The sequence below is a fragment of the Panthera leo genome, chromosome C1 (genome assembly GCF_018350215.1).
Source record: "Panthera leo isolate Ple1 chromosome C1, P.leo_Ple1_pat1.1, whole genome shotgun sequence".
In the NCBI taxonomy this organism is placed as follows: domain Eukaryota; kingdom Metazoa; phylum Chordata; class Mammalia; order Carnivora; family Felidae; genus Panthera; species Panthera leo.
Genome location: NC_056686.1, coordinates 176,527,073 through 176,542,827, shown reverse-complemented (window position 1 = coordinate 176,542,827; position 15,755 = coordinate 176,527,073). Strand labels below are relative to the sequence as shown.

Here is a 15,755-nt window from a genome sequence, read left to right as displayed (position 1 = left end):
CGAATAAAATAGCTAACTGGAAATGGAATGCCATCTTTGTTCAAAATTGATAAAGTTATAGATTTCTTAGATGATTAAAGCTCGAAGAGATCAGTGAGGTTAGGACTTGTTTACCTGGAGTCCATTATGCATTAGATGAGGCAGTGAGTCCACTGAAGTTTATGCAAAAGTTGAGGCCTGTGTACATTAGGAGGAGGGGATCAGTAGACTTCACTGGATTATCAAAGGGCACCTGTTACCAGAAACCAGTGAAAGCCCAGCTTCTTTTTACAGATGAGGAAATTACAGCATGGCAAAGACCCCATAAATGACATATAAAGACAGTGGCAGAGCCAACGGCTGGAATCCTGGGGTCCTGAACCTTATTCAGTATTCTTTTGCTGCATGGCGGTATCTCCTAAGTGCTCAAATAAAAAAGCCCCTTTATTATTATTTTTTAAAACCTCCTTGATTTTTTTTAAGTAGGACTGTAACAAATAAGTAAAGCATGTTCTCAAATGGAAAAGATAAGTTGCAGACTACAAGATGTTTTTTCCTCAGTAACTCGTAGCAATAACTTAAACATTGTAAGAGTAGCTTCATGGGTTCTCAGGGCACTCATGGAACCAGCTGAGGTATATGCACCTTATAAAAGACGGACCATTTTAGAGCACCTTTATGGTTTTTTACATGCCATGATCACCACAGTCCTGCAATTTGGAGAGCATCCCTTATGATTTACCTTTACAAAAGGGAAACTGAAGGTCAAAAAGCTTTCATGACTTGCTTAAAAGTCTCATCACCTGAAGATGAGCCACTTATGAAAAGGAGGGTTTTTGACCCTGAGTCCTTTGATCTGTAGCACTTGGCTTTGAACCGCAAAGTGCACTTCTCTGGATGAGGGAAATGCAGCTTTGGATACAAGATAAAAGGTGGCTTGTTGGTGGCAGTAAATAAATGGTAGGTGCACAGCAGGACTCACATTCATGTTTCCTGAATTGTCTCTAACCACTAATAGTCAACAGGTGTTGGTTGGTTGGTTGCTTGGTTTGGGGAAGTAACACAAACCTTCCCTAGTGGAGAAGGAAAGCGGTGCAGGAGAGACAGCACTAAACCAGGGAGACAGTCTTGCCCTGGCTCTGTCACTTGGGGGAGGTGGGACCTTTAACAAGTCACCGAACAGGTGCACCTCAGTTCATTCTGAGAACTGGGCATGTGATCTCAACATTCTGGACTCTTTCAGCAGAAAAGCTTCCTTAGATTCTTCCATCTATGTGTGTGTGTCGCACTCATGATAACATTCACCATGTTAGAATTCAGGTCCCCATCTGCACTCAAGCAAACATAGAATGGACATCTTGTGAGAGATTTTGAGAGAATCAAGTGATTTTAAAAACATTCTTTTATGTTTTATTTATTTTTGAGACAGAGAGAGAGAGAAGTGGGGTAGGGGGTAGTGGTAGAGAGAGAGGGAGACACAGAATCCAAAGCAGGCCCTAGGCTCTGAGTAGTCAGCAAAGAGCTCGATGTGGGGTTTGAACCCACGAACTGTGAGATCATGACCTGAGAAAAGTTGGCCGCTTAACTGACTGAGCCAGGTGTCCTGAGAATCAAGTGAATTTTAAAAGATGCTTTTATTAAGTGAAAGAAAAAAAGAAAAAAGCAAATTTCAAAGAATGAGGCTGATTTCCTTAACTCAGAGGTTTTTATAGAAGTTAATTACCTTGTAGACTACTAACATTTTAATTTTTACAGCTCTGTGGTCTCGATTCTTATGTTCTTTGAGTTTGAGCAGGCCTATCTTTCCAAACTGCCAGGGCACATACCTCTTTTTAGGGTCTGTTGTGTCAACATACACCCCCTCCCTTTGGTGGCAGAAGCAAAGAGCAGATGAGTCAAGTTCACTTTCATGGAATTAAAGGCAGCGAAGTTCAGGGCATGTGAGATCAGGGAGAATATGTTTAGGCTGAACTACAGCTATCAGAGTGTTCTATTCATACCTCAAAGCTGCCTTTAGCATGAGGAAAACAAGCACATTCTAGAGGTTAAAACGTACTTCAAATCTTTAAAAAATATATCGCTTGATGGATTGTTTGGGTTTTTTTTAAGTTTGTTTATTTTGAGAGAGACACAGACAGTGTGAGTGGGGGAGGGGCAGAGAGAGGAAGAGAGAATCCCAAGCAGGTTCCAAGTTCGGTGCCGAGCACTGATATGGAGCTCGAACTCACATAATTGTGAGATCCTGACCTGAGCTGAAACCAAGAGTCAGATGCGTAACTGACTGAGCCACCCAGGTGCCCTATTACTGTTTTCTTCTAAACATTCTCTTCATTCTTGATTTTCACTACTTGTTTCTACCTGTCTTGCTACTTCATCTTAGCCAAAAGGCTGAGAAGCGATGGCTACCTGTTTCTGAAACCATAAAAACCGCAAATAAGCAGGGATGAAATAAAAGTAGTGTTCAAAAAGAAACACAAGATTATAATAAACAGCCAGATGTTTGTGATGGTGGCCTGGCATCATGGGTTGAGAATCAGTAGTATTTTACTGTTAAAAGGTCATTTTACTGAAACACATAGAAAAACCGAAAACAAAACAAATTTTTTCTTTTATACAAATCTGTTCTGCTGTAAGGTCTGGTGTTTCCAATTAGTTGTTACAGGATTCTACTGCAGCCTTTTGAGATGCAGACTGTGATGGCAGCTGGGATGAGTTGCTTAAGGATTCTAGTGCCCTGCCTTCTGGCTTGCATAGTAAGCTTAAATGTGTCCCATAGTTTTAAGTAAATCTATCTTAAGTTTCTGTGATGAAAGGGGCACCTGGGTGACTTCGGCACAGGTCATGATCTCATGGTTCGGTTCATGAGTTCGAGCCCTGTGTCGAGCTCTGTGCCGACAGCTCAGAGCCTGCTTCGGATTCTGCGTCTTCCTCTCTGTCTGCCCCTCCCCTGCCTGCGCGCTCTCTCTCAAAAATAAACATTAAAAAAAAAATGTTTCTGTGATGAAGGAAGGATGTGGTGTTTTATCAAGGTTTAAACAACCTTAGATTTGAATAGAAGAGGCCTGTATGAAGCCAGTTGGTAATTTTCATACTCTTTGTTTACTTTTATCACTATATTGTTTTACTTTAATGGCATTAAACAATTGCATCAATTACTCTTCCCAATTACCCTCTTTGGTAGCACTACCTTAAAGGTTAACAGTGACCTACTTAGCAATAATCAAATCCAGCCTGTTCTCATCCTAATTGATTCTTGTCTAATTTGACCTTACTGCTGACCTCTACTCAGTGGCTGCTTGATGTTACTCTTAGTCCTCCTCTCTCTCTCTGACTGCTCTGAGTATCTTTGGTGGCTCCTGTCATCCCACCTGCTCCATATGAGCTAATATTTCTCAGGATTCTATCTTTAACTATCTTCTATTTTTGTCCTCTTCACTCTCAGGGCTTCAACTACCATCTGTGAGACACCAGTACCTCCCAAATCTATGATGCCAGTCTTGACCTGAGCTCCATATTTTTCAATGTCCAGATTTTTGTTTCCAAGTAAATCCTAAGTACCTCCGCTAAGACAGAGAACCTCAAACTCAACATGTCACACAGGACTCACTGTGGAAGTCAGCTTTCACCATGGCCTTCAGTGATACCGTTTTGGGTACTCATGCCCTTGAGTGGAGGCAGAGCATGGGTCTGGGTGGTGGACACAGTTTGTAGTTCTTATTCTTTGCATTTGTTCAGGTGATAATTTTTGTTGTATTTGGGAAACCTTTGAGTTCTTAAAAAAGTATTTTAACAAAACATTTCTCGATCTTAAAAACAAAACAAAACAAAACAAAAAAATCCTCAATGGGGGTGTCTGGGTGGCTCAGCCAGTTAAGCGTCTGACTTCAGCTCAGGTCATGATCTTGAGGTTCATGAGCTCGAGCCCCAGCCCAGAGCCCACTTCGGATCCTCTGTCCTCCTCTCTCTCTCTGCCCCTCCCCTTCTTGTGCTCTCTCTCAAAAATAATAAACATTAAAAAAAGACCCTCAATTTAAAAAACACAGTATATATTTATATTTGACTTTGAGTATCTTAAGCCATCAGTGCCCATGCTTCTTCCTCCAATCTTCCATAATTGTCTCATTAGTGCCTCACATTGGCTCTCATAAAAGAGCTGGAGGCAACCTGTATTTTTTTTAAATGTACAGTCTAATTTTTCTTCATTAAGGACAGAAACCACAGCAGAAATAACCATCACCTGCAAACTAATTCCTTCTCTAGGTATCAATGGGTTCCTAAAGCTCTTGGTGCAGTTTTTTCTTTCAGAGAACAAGGAAAATAATGCCAAATTTGCAGGGTGTGAAAAGGATTTAATTAGGTCACAATTGTAATGATAAAGATAGCCTTGCAAGCTTCAAGTGAAGGCGCTATTTCTAGAATTTTTCCACTCAGTTCAGGATTTCACAATAGTAAAATTCGCTTTTTCTCTTTGTAATTAATAATTTGTAGGTGAAATTTGGAGATGTAAATGAAGTTAAATGAAGCAGTTCCTAATCTAGCTAATTTGTTTCCTTCACCGAACCCTTCCTCTCTTCCATCTAAATACACTGTAAACACACCTTAGCCTTTCATCATGGCGTTTTTCTTTGTGGGTTTATCAGTTTGTGTATACAAACTTTGCTCTTGGTGGAGTCTCTCCGGGAACAGGACTTCAAATTCTCAAAAATCCGGAACTCCATCCTGGACCTTTTACATGATCTTTGTTTTGATATTTCTTGCTGCCTGTAAGGCAGCCCTAGACATACAGATCAACAACACCAAAATGGAATGTATGTGAAACAAAATATTGAACACTAAACTCTTTCCTAAGTTCTTTTTTAGAAAGTGGCACTACTATTCCTTTTCCCAGGGTCAAAGGCATGGTAGTTTTCATCCGATTGGTTAATATGTTCCTTTCTCATGAGCCAGACATTTATTTTAATCTGTTGTCAAGTACTGCCACTTTATCATCAATGATCTTGATTGCTGTCTTCCTCTAGTAAATAGTGAGTGTCCCTCAAGGGCAGGGACCATGCCTGGAGATCTTTGTGTGCCTAGTTCCTAACATTGTGCCTGGGTATTTTTAAGCAAGGTGGCTTAATGAATGATTGCATGATTGGGTAGCTTTCATTCTTGTTCTCCCTGGTCCTGATTCTCACTGCTCACTTTGGCCACCTGAACGTTGGACACTACTGTAGTATCCTAGCCACTCCTTCTATACCTCAGAGCCAGAATCACACTCTTTGGGGGCTCCTTGAAACACCTTAAGGATCCAATTTGTATTACTTTGCTCTTATGTTCCAGACATTTTTGGACTGTTTCACTACCCTCCCGAAAAGCTTCTAATTGCTTCCCAAATTAAACCAGAACTTTGTGGGAGTTTCAAAAGATTTCACTGAATGGACATGATCTCCTTTCTAGATGTTTCCTAATAAAATTTTTGTTTGAAGTCTTTGCTCTAGTCTGTTAAATTTTCTAACGGTACTTGAATGTGACTTTTCTGCTCCCCCATTGTGGGCCTATCCCAAAGCAGTGCAATGTCCTTTTACTCCTCTGCTTAAATACCTGCCTTCAGAATGGCTTGACATTTCCTTCCTTTAGGAAGTTTCTGCTGGAATCTAGACACCACTAACAACTTAACCAGCTGATCACTTGGTTCAAAGGAAATTTAACAGAACAGGGTGCATGTGGTCTTGCCATCGAATAAGCAGAATGGCCCAAGTTACTACTTACTAGCTCTGTGATAACTAATTACCTAATCTTAAGACCTGTTTTCTCATCTGCAAAATGGGTTGTTACTTCCTGGAGTTGGATTAAATGTACAGCAATTGGCCCAGTGCTAGGAAATGGTAAATGTGATACATGGCAGTAACACAATTACCACAGGATTAAGAGTATAAACCTGTTTTTAGGTCATTTGCTTTCCAAAGCAGAACTAGTTGTCTTTTTAATAAGGGAACATAGAAAGTGACTTATTTCTCCTGTTCAAAGTCGGGAAATTCGATATTTCTTCTTACTTTTAAATATTACAACAGAGGCACCTGGGTGGCCCAGTTGGTTAAGCGTCTGGCTTTGGTTCAGGTCATGATCGTACAGTTTGTGAGTTCAAGCCCCACATCGGATTCTGCACTAATGGTGCGGAGCTGGGATTTTCTCTTTCTGGCCCTCCCCAACTTGCACGCTGTCTCCAAATTAACAAATATATAAACTTTAAAAAATACATTTTTTATTCTCTTTGAATAAATTAGGTAACCTCAAATTTCTTACCTTGAACTGTTAATTTTTGAAAAGTTAATTTTTAAATAAGTGCAAATTGCTTTTTTAATACCCTAAGCGTTGGAGTTAAGTAGGTGGCTGTTTCTGTGGTATCCTTCTCATTGTACAAGCTGTCTTGTCTTCTCATCAGTAAAAATCAGAAAGATGTGGTCCAATCTGAGACTTAGCCAATGCACGCAAAAGAAATTCACTCAATCCGTATATGGATGTGTTCTGATGAAAGAGTTAACTGGCTGAATTCAGAAAGGAAAAGGATGACCCAGTTCATTTTAACTGCTGATGGAAAACATCCTTACCTTATGCTGTTGGGAACCTGAGGGTGGAAAGTGTGTGCTTTAAAAAAAAAAAAAAAAAACAACTAAGTAAAATGATGTGACTTCTGGAGGGCCTACAGTAGAAGAAGATGCTACCAAAGAAATCACTGTCTTGTGGGAAGGGTAATAAATAGGGTATGGGGCTAGACCACGAGTGTCTGGTTTAACAGTTCACAGTTGACGATGGTAGGTCGTCTCAGAAAATTAGAAAATGCTTCTGCTGAGCCAGTTACCGGTAAGATCCCACCTACGTATGCACTACTTCAATATCTTCCCACATACTTGAGCCTAAGTGACCTGTCAGCAGAGGGTATCTGTGACAGTCGTAAGAGAATGGCCTTGCTTGCTTAGGATTGTATGTGGGTGTTGAACATGGCACTTTAAACATAAATTTATGAGGTGCAAACTTCTAATGCAAAGATGACTCATAAAGTTTCAGAATGTGTAAATATGAAGCACAATCTAACTTACCCTGTCACTGGTGCTCACCCACAGCAAAACTGGGCTGTTTACCAAACTGTTTGCACTGCCAGGACATTCACAAAATTGGCCACCCTTCCTGAGTTGGTGAGAAAAATTCTTGGGCTGGTGTTAACATTTGTGTGGCACTACCCTCTTACCTTGAACAACTGTTCTGTTTATGTAACCTGCATCTGCAACATGTTTGGTGGCAATATTCAATTAACTCTATTTCTCTGAGTTTGTGAAGAAGTCAGTTGTTTTGGAGAAGTTCCACTGGAAAACTTAAGTAGACAGCAGTTGTATAATAAAAAATTTAAGAGGAAACTTCTCTCTAAAGTGTCTGGAATCGGTCAATAAGAATAAAATAGAAAGAGGATTGTAAATACACATTTCGTATGTATGTTGAAAAAAACATAAGATTAGTATTTCATGTGATTCATTTTCGAGGTTCTTGTTGGAGAGTTTTATCCAATCGCTACGAAAATGTCATAAAAATCTCCTTTAGCTGAAGATGAACTAAACTTTGAAAATAGGTATTTAGCTGTCAGAAGAATAACCTTGGAAACTGTGACCAAACATACACAACCAGGAGACCCAGAATTCAGTAAGATGTTGTTTTAATACTTAGAAGTTTCATGGCCTTTAAAAGACAGGGAGGATATGAAAGAATAAAGAAAGAAAGAAGCTTAGTTAACCAATTCTGTAAGCAGAACCAGTCATTATTCATTGTTCCCTTAAAAGTGATTGTTAAAATTTTCTCCACTGATAAAGACTTGCCAAGTTGGAACTTAAAAAATAAATTTCCGATTAGCTTTTTCTGCACACATACAAAAAAATAAAAAGACCTTCAAGGTAATTAAAAATTTTTTTTCAAAGGTCGGTAGAAATGGAAGTCAGAGAAGAGGTTTTAAAGCTTTAACCAGTGCATACTCAAAAAGTAAGAAAAACTCTGGCCCTCGCATTTAGCTTTTGGTCACTTGTAAAATAAGAATCATCTTACAGAGTCAGTAAGGAAATAGTTAACAGTAGGGTTTTTTTAAGATTAAACGGGTTTACAATAAAAATAAATTTCTGAACATTGGCTCATTCTTTTATTAATTTTGGAGGCCCACTTGAGAATCTCATTTATGAGGACACCCATGGATAATATAATAAATAAATAAGCCTGGATTCCCTGAAACAACACCCAGGCACACAGCTGGACCATAAGGTGGTTTTTAGTTAAATAGCAGCTACCATATTTGGTTATATGCTTTAAGCTGTTACAAACACAAAACATTTACTCAACTCTAACTTTAGCTGTTTACTTAACCGAATTCATTTCCTATAAGAGACAGACCTCCTCAATTTCAGTAGGTTAATACCTTGGTTGATCTTCTTTTGAAGTCTCAGTGCAATAAGTGAAGTTACATGCATACAAGTAAAAGGTATTGTGTCAATAATACTTTTTAACATTTGAGTAACCAAGTATGTGAGAAAATTCCTTGCATGCTTATTTAGGTTTTAAGTCTTAAATACCGCCAACTATAATTGTAAAGGTACACTAGGTGCTAGTAGCCTCATAATCACCACGTCCTAAAGCTTTTACCCAAGTGGTTTTGTTAATCAAGGAAAATCAAGAAAAAACACAATTTCCCCCTGCCTTTTGACAGGTTCAGTGGGCAGGTCAAAAGAACTACTATCCTGGCAAGCAGATGTAACTGGCATTCAACTTAAAAAAAAAAAAAAAAAAAAAAAAAACAACCTAATAATTTTTTTTTTAAGTGGCCTCAAAGAGAAATGCGCAACTGCTATGGCTTTTTATCACATCTCATGGCCTTCTGTTAACTATTCTAGTCGTGGCTGATCTCTTCTGCATCTCAATCACTAAATATGCTTTCTTTTACCTGTGAAGTGCCTACTCCCATAATGCCTACTAAACACAGAATACACATAAATGTCAGCTCCTTATTCATCCCAAGTCTGTAACACATGAAAATCTGTATTTTTATCTGAGTGGTATTAGTTCCAATTCAACTAGGTATTGGATTCACAAAGGGCAAGGATCATGTCTTAGGTTTCCTCTGTGGCCTCCACCCTCATCCTACCATCTAGCACAGTGTTGGGACACAATGAAGCTCTTTATTAACCCACCAAACTCATCAATTAAAACTTCACTGCAAAGCTTTTGCTAATTCTCTACCACAGTTTGGCTCAATATCATGTAATTAGCTGTAACACTGAGGCCAAATCACATTAACACTTTATAAATATTAGTGTATCATAAATGTTAAATCCTAATGTTCCTCCTTTAATTTATTAGTTGGTTAGATACGGTGGATAGTTTTTACAATGTCTTTGTAAACTTCTCTTAAGTGAGAACAATATAAACCAAACGCCATCCCCGACAGAGTCAAATTAAGTAACTGTTTGCCAAGTAACTTTCTAGAAATGAAGGCAGACAATGATATTTAGTTTTGACTTAAAGAGAGAAGTCCTGGCCCTGGCTCCTAACACCCAAGTCCAGCCCAAAAAATCACAGAGGGGAGGCAGAGAAGACTACTAATACCTACTGTGAAAAGTGCTATGCAGAAAGTTCTATACACATAAATGTGTGAGGCACAGAAAATCTTTATTGCCACAGGAAGCAAGTGCACTCGTCCCACCTCACCAACAGATTTAAGAGTCACAGAAACGCAGACTTCACATAATAAAGTACAACACAGACTTGGGGAGAAATGGTCCCTTGGACTATATTGGCTGTAATACTGAGGTAACCAATTGACCTTGTTCAGTGAAAATACCTCCAACACAATGAAAAAAATCAACTAATTATAACATCCAATTCATATATACAATTCAAATAAAAATATATATTATTTGCTTCAATGTATAGCAAATTTAATACATTAGTGTTTACAAAATAAAAACTGTATTCTACTGAAATTTTTCTTGTGCTTCCCCCTTATCACTAAGCTTGAAAGACCAGGAAAGTATGATACTTACGGAAACTTATTTATGGATTTAAAGATGCAGTTTGTGGGGCCATGAAAGATGGATAAATATTAGTTGGAAGATTACCGCATCTTTAAAAATTGTTGCTTATTAAAATCTACAAACTTGAACTGTAAGACACAATTAAAAAAAACCCACAAAATTTCTCAAAATAGATTAGAATACAGGAAACGTTTCATGAAACTACTGAGATACTAACCAGTTCTATGGCTAATATTAAAAACTGAACAATCTATTTAAATCATACTCCTACTATTTCTACACAGTGAACAATACCACCACAATAATCAACCTCACGCTAGCAACGAAGTTGCAAGGTCCATAAAAAGCTTCTTCAGTGGGCTAAACACTATGGTACAATTAAAACATTTAGGTAGGGGAAAGAGCCTTTCAATAGTATAAAAGTTGTTTACTGGTGTTTCTACTGTAAAGCTATTCTACATATCAAAATGAAAAAGCAATTATATATGTGACAGTGATCAGAGACTACAGTCCTGACATTTCATCCAACATTTGGCTGATGAATTTTAGTATAACAGAGTACAACTGAGTATTTTGTACACAATTATGACCTAGAGCAGAATTAAAAACAAAAAAAACCCACATATTCAACTCAGTATGCTGTTGTCAGCAATATCTGGGTTTAGATGAATCTGGAGGAAGTAGGTAAAGCGGTCAAATGTCTTCTTTTAAACCAAAAGAAAAAATGTAAATTGGTAGAAATAGTATTTGGTTCTTTTAAACTATGGATTCCAATGTGAAATTCTCCTAAGTATGCAAGTACATTATTAACATTTAAGCACACCCCCATAAATATGCACACAGCCCACTAATTAGGGGGAAGAAATTAAAACATACTTTCAAGCTAAAATGAATTTTAAGAAAAAAACTGCAGACACAAATATGAAAGGTCCACAAAATTGTAAAATAAATAACAAATACAGGTGTCAACTAAATGTCCACAGAATTATGCCTGCAAATGTGGATGTAGTGATTGTCCACACTTGTTACGGTCTGGGTGGTGAGACATTCCCCAGGGAGAGCCACCTACTTTCTCAGACTTTATCTAGGACATAAAAAAGAATTTCTGGATATAAAATGGTTCTTACTCTATAATATTATATATTATAGCCTTTTTACTAGTCACCATCCTTATCACATTTGGGGTTAACTTATTATGCCTTAATCTATTTAACACATTCTTAAATAACAATGTTTAAGTCAAGGCTTTTACACATCAGTTCACTTGTTTCAAATACTCTGTCCAAGTAATAGCTTCCTATTTTTGTTACGATACAATGATATAATGCAATCTGAGTCGACTAAGAGATTTGCTACTCTAGTGCCCATTTTTAAACTTACTTTAGTATTTATTAATTGCATAAATGTGCCTGATTAAGCCAGCAAAAGTGACATTTTACTACTAAAAAAGACACATTTCCTATTAAAATCAGTTTTATCAAATATTAAATACACAATATTTTTCTTGGTTTAAATTAAGCCATTTGCTTTCCATTTTTCCAAAGTCATTGCAACCTTGCCAATAACTACATCACTTAAACTTTCTTTATGACTGCAAAGATCTAAACTCTAACAAATAATATCTATGCTAAATACACTTAAAAGTAGACAGTGAAATTTCAAGTAAAATAAACTGTATCCACATCTATTGGACCAAACAGGTCTCCACATCTAGCTTTTACTTCTATAAATTACACAAATACATTGTACATTCTTAAATAATGAATGCTTACAATATTAATTTGTAAGCTTTTCCACGTAAAATGACTTACACAGGAATGTGAATGGATCAATATTTCTGTTACAGATTGCAACATTCTCTCAATTTTCTCTTTTGTGGCTGTTGTTTTGTCTTCCTGGTTTCCACAGACTACTGTATCAATCCTTATGCTTTGGCTATGAAATCTGTTTGAGCTGAATGAGGCAACGTTGGTTATTAAGGCTTATTTCTATGATGGAGCATTATTATCCTTAAACTGAATGCCATTTCCAGAGAACAGTGGGAGAATCACAGCTATCTTGAATCTTCAGGCTCTGTTTTGATGACTTTCTTTTCTAAAGTAAAAGCTGAGTGAGGGTAGTCTTTTAAAATCCCAAGACTCTCTGCATAAAAATGGAAACAGGGTGTGTTGATACTTTAAAATCAATGGATCACAAAAAACAAATTCAAACATATGAAACAAATCCCCCAAATCCACAGCAAACAGTATCAACTATTCATAATTCTGCAATTCCATAAAAACATTTTATGTTTATAGAGTTTGTGATTAAGAGCTTCGATTCTGGATTTAAATTCCATCTCTGCCAATTACTAGCTGTGCACATCTCCAGGCAACGTACACACCTCTCTAAGCCTTAGTATCTTTCTTCATCTGTAAAATGGGGATAGTATCTATATAGGGCGGCATGAGAGTTAAACGATGAAAGGCACAAAAAAGCATTTAACAAATAGACCATATTTTTATTTAACATTTGGTTCAACATGATAAAAAAATATATGTGAAATAAAATGGGTCACACGTATACAAAGTTACTGGCTAAAATATTTAATCACTATCAATGAAAAAAAGAGACAAAAAAAAAAATCTTCCACATTTCAACACAGAACTATCTTTAAAAGTATCTCCAGCCATGACACATGATAGAAGAACGAAGACTACTTTCATAAGGAACCATTTCCTGGAGTCAGGTGTGTGCAATTATTTCAACCTCACAAAAACACCAGAGAATGACAGCATAGAGCACTGATAGGAAGCACTAGCACTAAAAGACAAATATATATGCACACACTTTGAAAAGGATTCTAGAAATGTAACCAATACGAATAGCTGATCCGAAATTAGGCAGTTCAATTTATGAATTTACTCTCTCTATGAAAAAGTAGATTTTAAATTTAGCAAGAGTATAAAAACAGTAGCTACCATTTACTGAATTCCTATCAGCCAGGCAATTCTATATATATATATGCTATCAGCCAGACAATTCTATATATATGCTACCTGTAGAACACTCATTAACTCCATGCGATAGAAATGATACTTGTTTTACAGATGAAGCAACGGACTTCAAGTGAAGTTACTTTAACTCAAAGGCTGAGTGATACTACATATTTTCAAATGGTGTTGTTCTCTAATACTGTGTCTAACTCACTTTTTCTTGGGTGAAAATAGGTAAACATCTAACAGTAATAAGGAATAACTTTTCCTTTATGGAGTTCAGTTTACTTCTGAAATATAAATATCACCCCCAAAATGCATCTGTAAGAAAAGTTTAGACTTGGTGTACAGGGTTTTCTTAGTATGAAAAGAAACATGTAATCCCTCAATTTCACATTATGAAAGGCTGGAAAAAGGTAATTACATAAATCAGCCATGTATTATTTGGTTTTAAATCTTGTATAAAAGTAACCATTCGTGTAATAGCTAATCAAAATAGTATCAACCTTCATAAGCTTCTGTCAATTCTTTGGAATACCATTTTCTAAAAAAGATTGGCTAATGGGGCACCTGAGTGGCTCAGCCAGTTAAGACCCTAACTCGGGGTCAAGCATCCCGAGTCAAGCATCCCAGGGTCATGAATTCAAGCCTACTTTATACAAACAAACAAAAGACTTGCTATTATTCGAGCAATCTATTATTTCCCAAAGGAGAAAAACTGACTAGTAACATTGTTAGTAAATGACCTTTTTTTTTTTTTTTTTTGGCGGGTGGGGGGTGGACACGGGGTTGGAGGGGAGTAGGGAATGACAGTGGAGGGCAGGAAAACAGAATTTAAAGATATTTTATTCAAGTGTTACTCTAATAATATCCCATATTCTTACCTGACTGGGACTTTGCCTCACTGGGATAAAGTCTACTCAGCTCTCCATCCACCACAAAATGATGGGGTTGTCTGTTCTGTAAATTAGGCATTCGGAGATTCAAAGGTCTTTCTCCTAATGAAAAGGGGGAAAAAAGCAACATGAACAATACTAAAAACACTTTGTGGTTTTTCTTAAAAATAAGTTTTCACAAATTGCCTGAACACTCCTTAGGAAAGAAGTAAGGAAGGCCAACAGGCACTGAACAATTTGAATAAGAGTTAGAGAAATATCTTAAATGATAACTTAAGAGGGAAATGGCAATTCACGCTAGTTCCAAGGTTTATGAATCTGTCGGGACATTAAGACTGAAACATGAACTAAACAAAAGACTGGGATTTCCAGTAAGCACTCCAGCTTTAGCATGTAATACATCCCCCGAGTAAGGCATTTTCTTAGCAGTGCAACCATTTTATTTACCAAGACATGTCATTAACTATATAATAACACTAGAGACAGAGAAGGCTTCAAGCAACTTCCTGTTAACAACAAAGTCTATGGTAAATCCATGAAGACAGAATTAGCACAGATATGGTAATCACGCTTAATGCACCAAATCCTATTCTCTGTCATAATCCTAAATCCATCACACAGAGCTGACTGCTACCCCACAGTGCACTGTCCTGGTTTCACAAATTAAGAGTCACCAAATCTTTCATTAATTTTGCTTTTGCTTCTTAACCCTTTTGAGTCTTAACTGTCAAGGATGACTTAGAGAAGTTAAACAAGACCTCAACTATAAAGTTTCCATAATATTTTAAAAAGGAGGAATGTTCTTCTCCTCCAGTACTCTGAAATCAGCTGACATATTTTACTCTACATTTGGCGAATGCTTATTAAGATGCTATTGTTACTGGGGCACCTGGGTGGCTCAGTTGTTAAGCATCTGACTTTGGCTCTGGTCATGATCTCACAGTTCTGAGTTCAAGCCCCTCTTCGGGTGAAGCCCACTTCTCTTTCTTTCTCTGCCCTTCCTGGGATTCTCTTTCTGCCCCCTCGCTCACTTGCGCCCTCTCTCTCTCCAAAAAAAAAAAAACAACAAAAAGATGGTATTGTTACTTAGAAAGAAATCCAATATTTTGACAGTAGTAACCACTCTCTAGAAAATTGTAATAATATGTAAACAAAACAAAAAAGACGGTCCTACAAAAATTATTGTTTTTCTTCAGACACATATCACTATTTGAAGCTAGTTATTATCTTCCTCCACTGCAGCATAAGCTCCAAGCCAGCAGGGACTTAACTTCACTGATGCATCTTCAGTGCCCAGAAGGATGCCTGGCGGCACCCAGGAAATACTATGAGTAAATGACAATGACTTGAGATTTTCTTCATGTGTGAATACAAAAAAATGAAAATAATTTTTAAAATGATAAAAATACTCATGAATCATAGCTTTCTAAACCTAAATGTCTAAGAGAACAATCTCCAACATACCACACAAAATATTTTCATAGGGACTGTAGGCCAATCTAAAGCCTGAGAGAATACAAAATTTCTTCAAGTCTCTCCATTTGTATACTATCTCTACAAATCTCTACTCTCGTCACAGTACTTTAGAAGCAGTTAACCATATTCCCTTAGAAACCAAATGTTATAAATTTCATAGATAAATCTGTTTTTGAAGTCTAAAAAAGTATGAAGTTGTGGTCTTTTAAAAAATGACAAACGTCTCCCATGGAATCAGTTTCTTGGGGGGAAATGATCTATAATGTTTACGTTCCCCATTCCCACTCACCCTTTACAAAATACATGGCAAATGCATGTGTCGGCTACTGTTTAGGGATAATAAGGTAAAAACCAAACATACAAATAAAAAAAAAAACCCCAAA

At 37.2% G+C, this 15,755-nt stretch overlaps 1 protein-coding gene across 2 annotated transcripts in view; it reads right to left on the bottom strand.

The window, feature by feature from the left end:
* Positions 1-7,649: 7,649 nt before the first annotated feature.
* NAB1 (NGFI-A binding protein 1) overlaps positions 7,650-15,755 on the bottom strand; it is a 46,422-nt gene continuing 38,316 nt past the window's right edge. For both annotated transcript variants that reach the window (XM_042949477.1, XM_042949478.1), the window contains exons 7-8: positions 13,885-13,998; positions 7,650-12,167 (exon numbers count right to left, since the gene is read on the bottom strand). In XM_042949477.1, the coding sequence (XP_042805411.1) occupies positions 12,079-12,167; positions 13,885-13,998 (203 nt within the window). In that variant the 3' untranslated portion in view covers positions 7,650-12,078. The remainder of the gene's footprint in view (positions 12,168-13,884; positions 13,999-15,755) is intronic.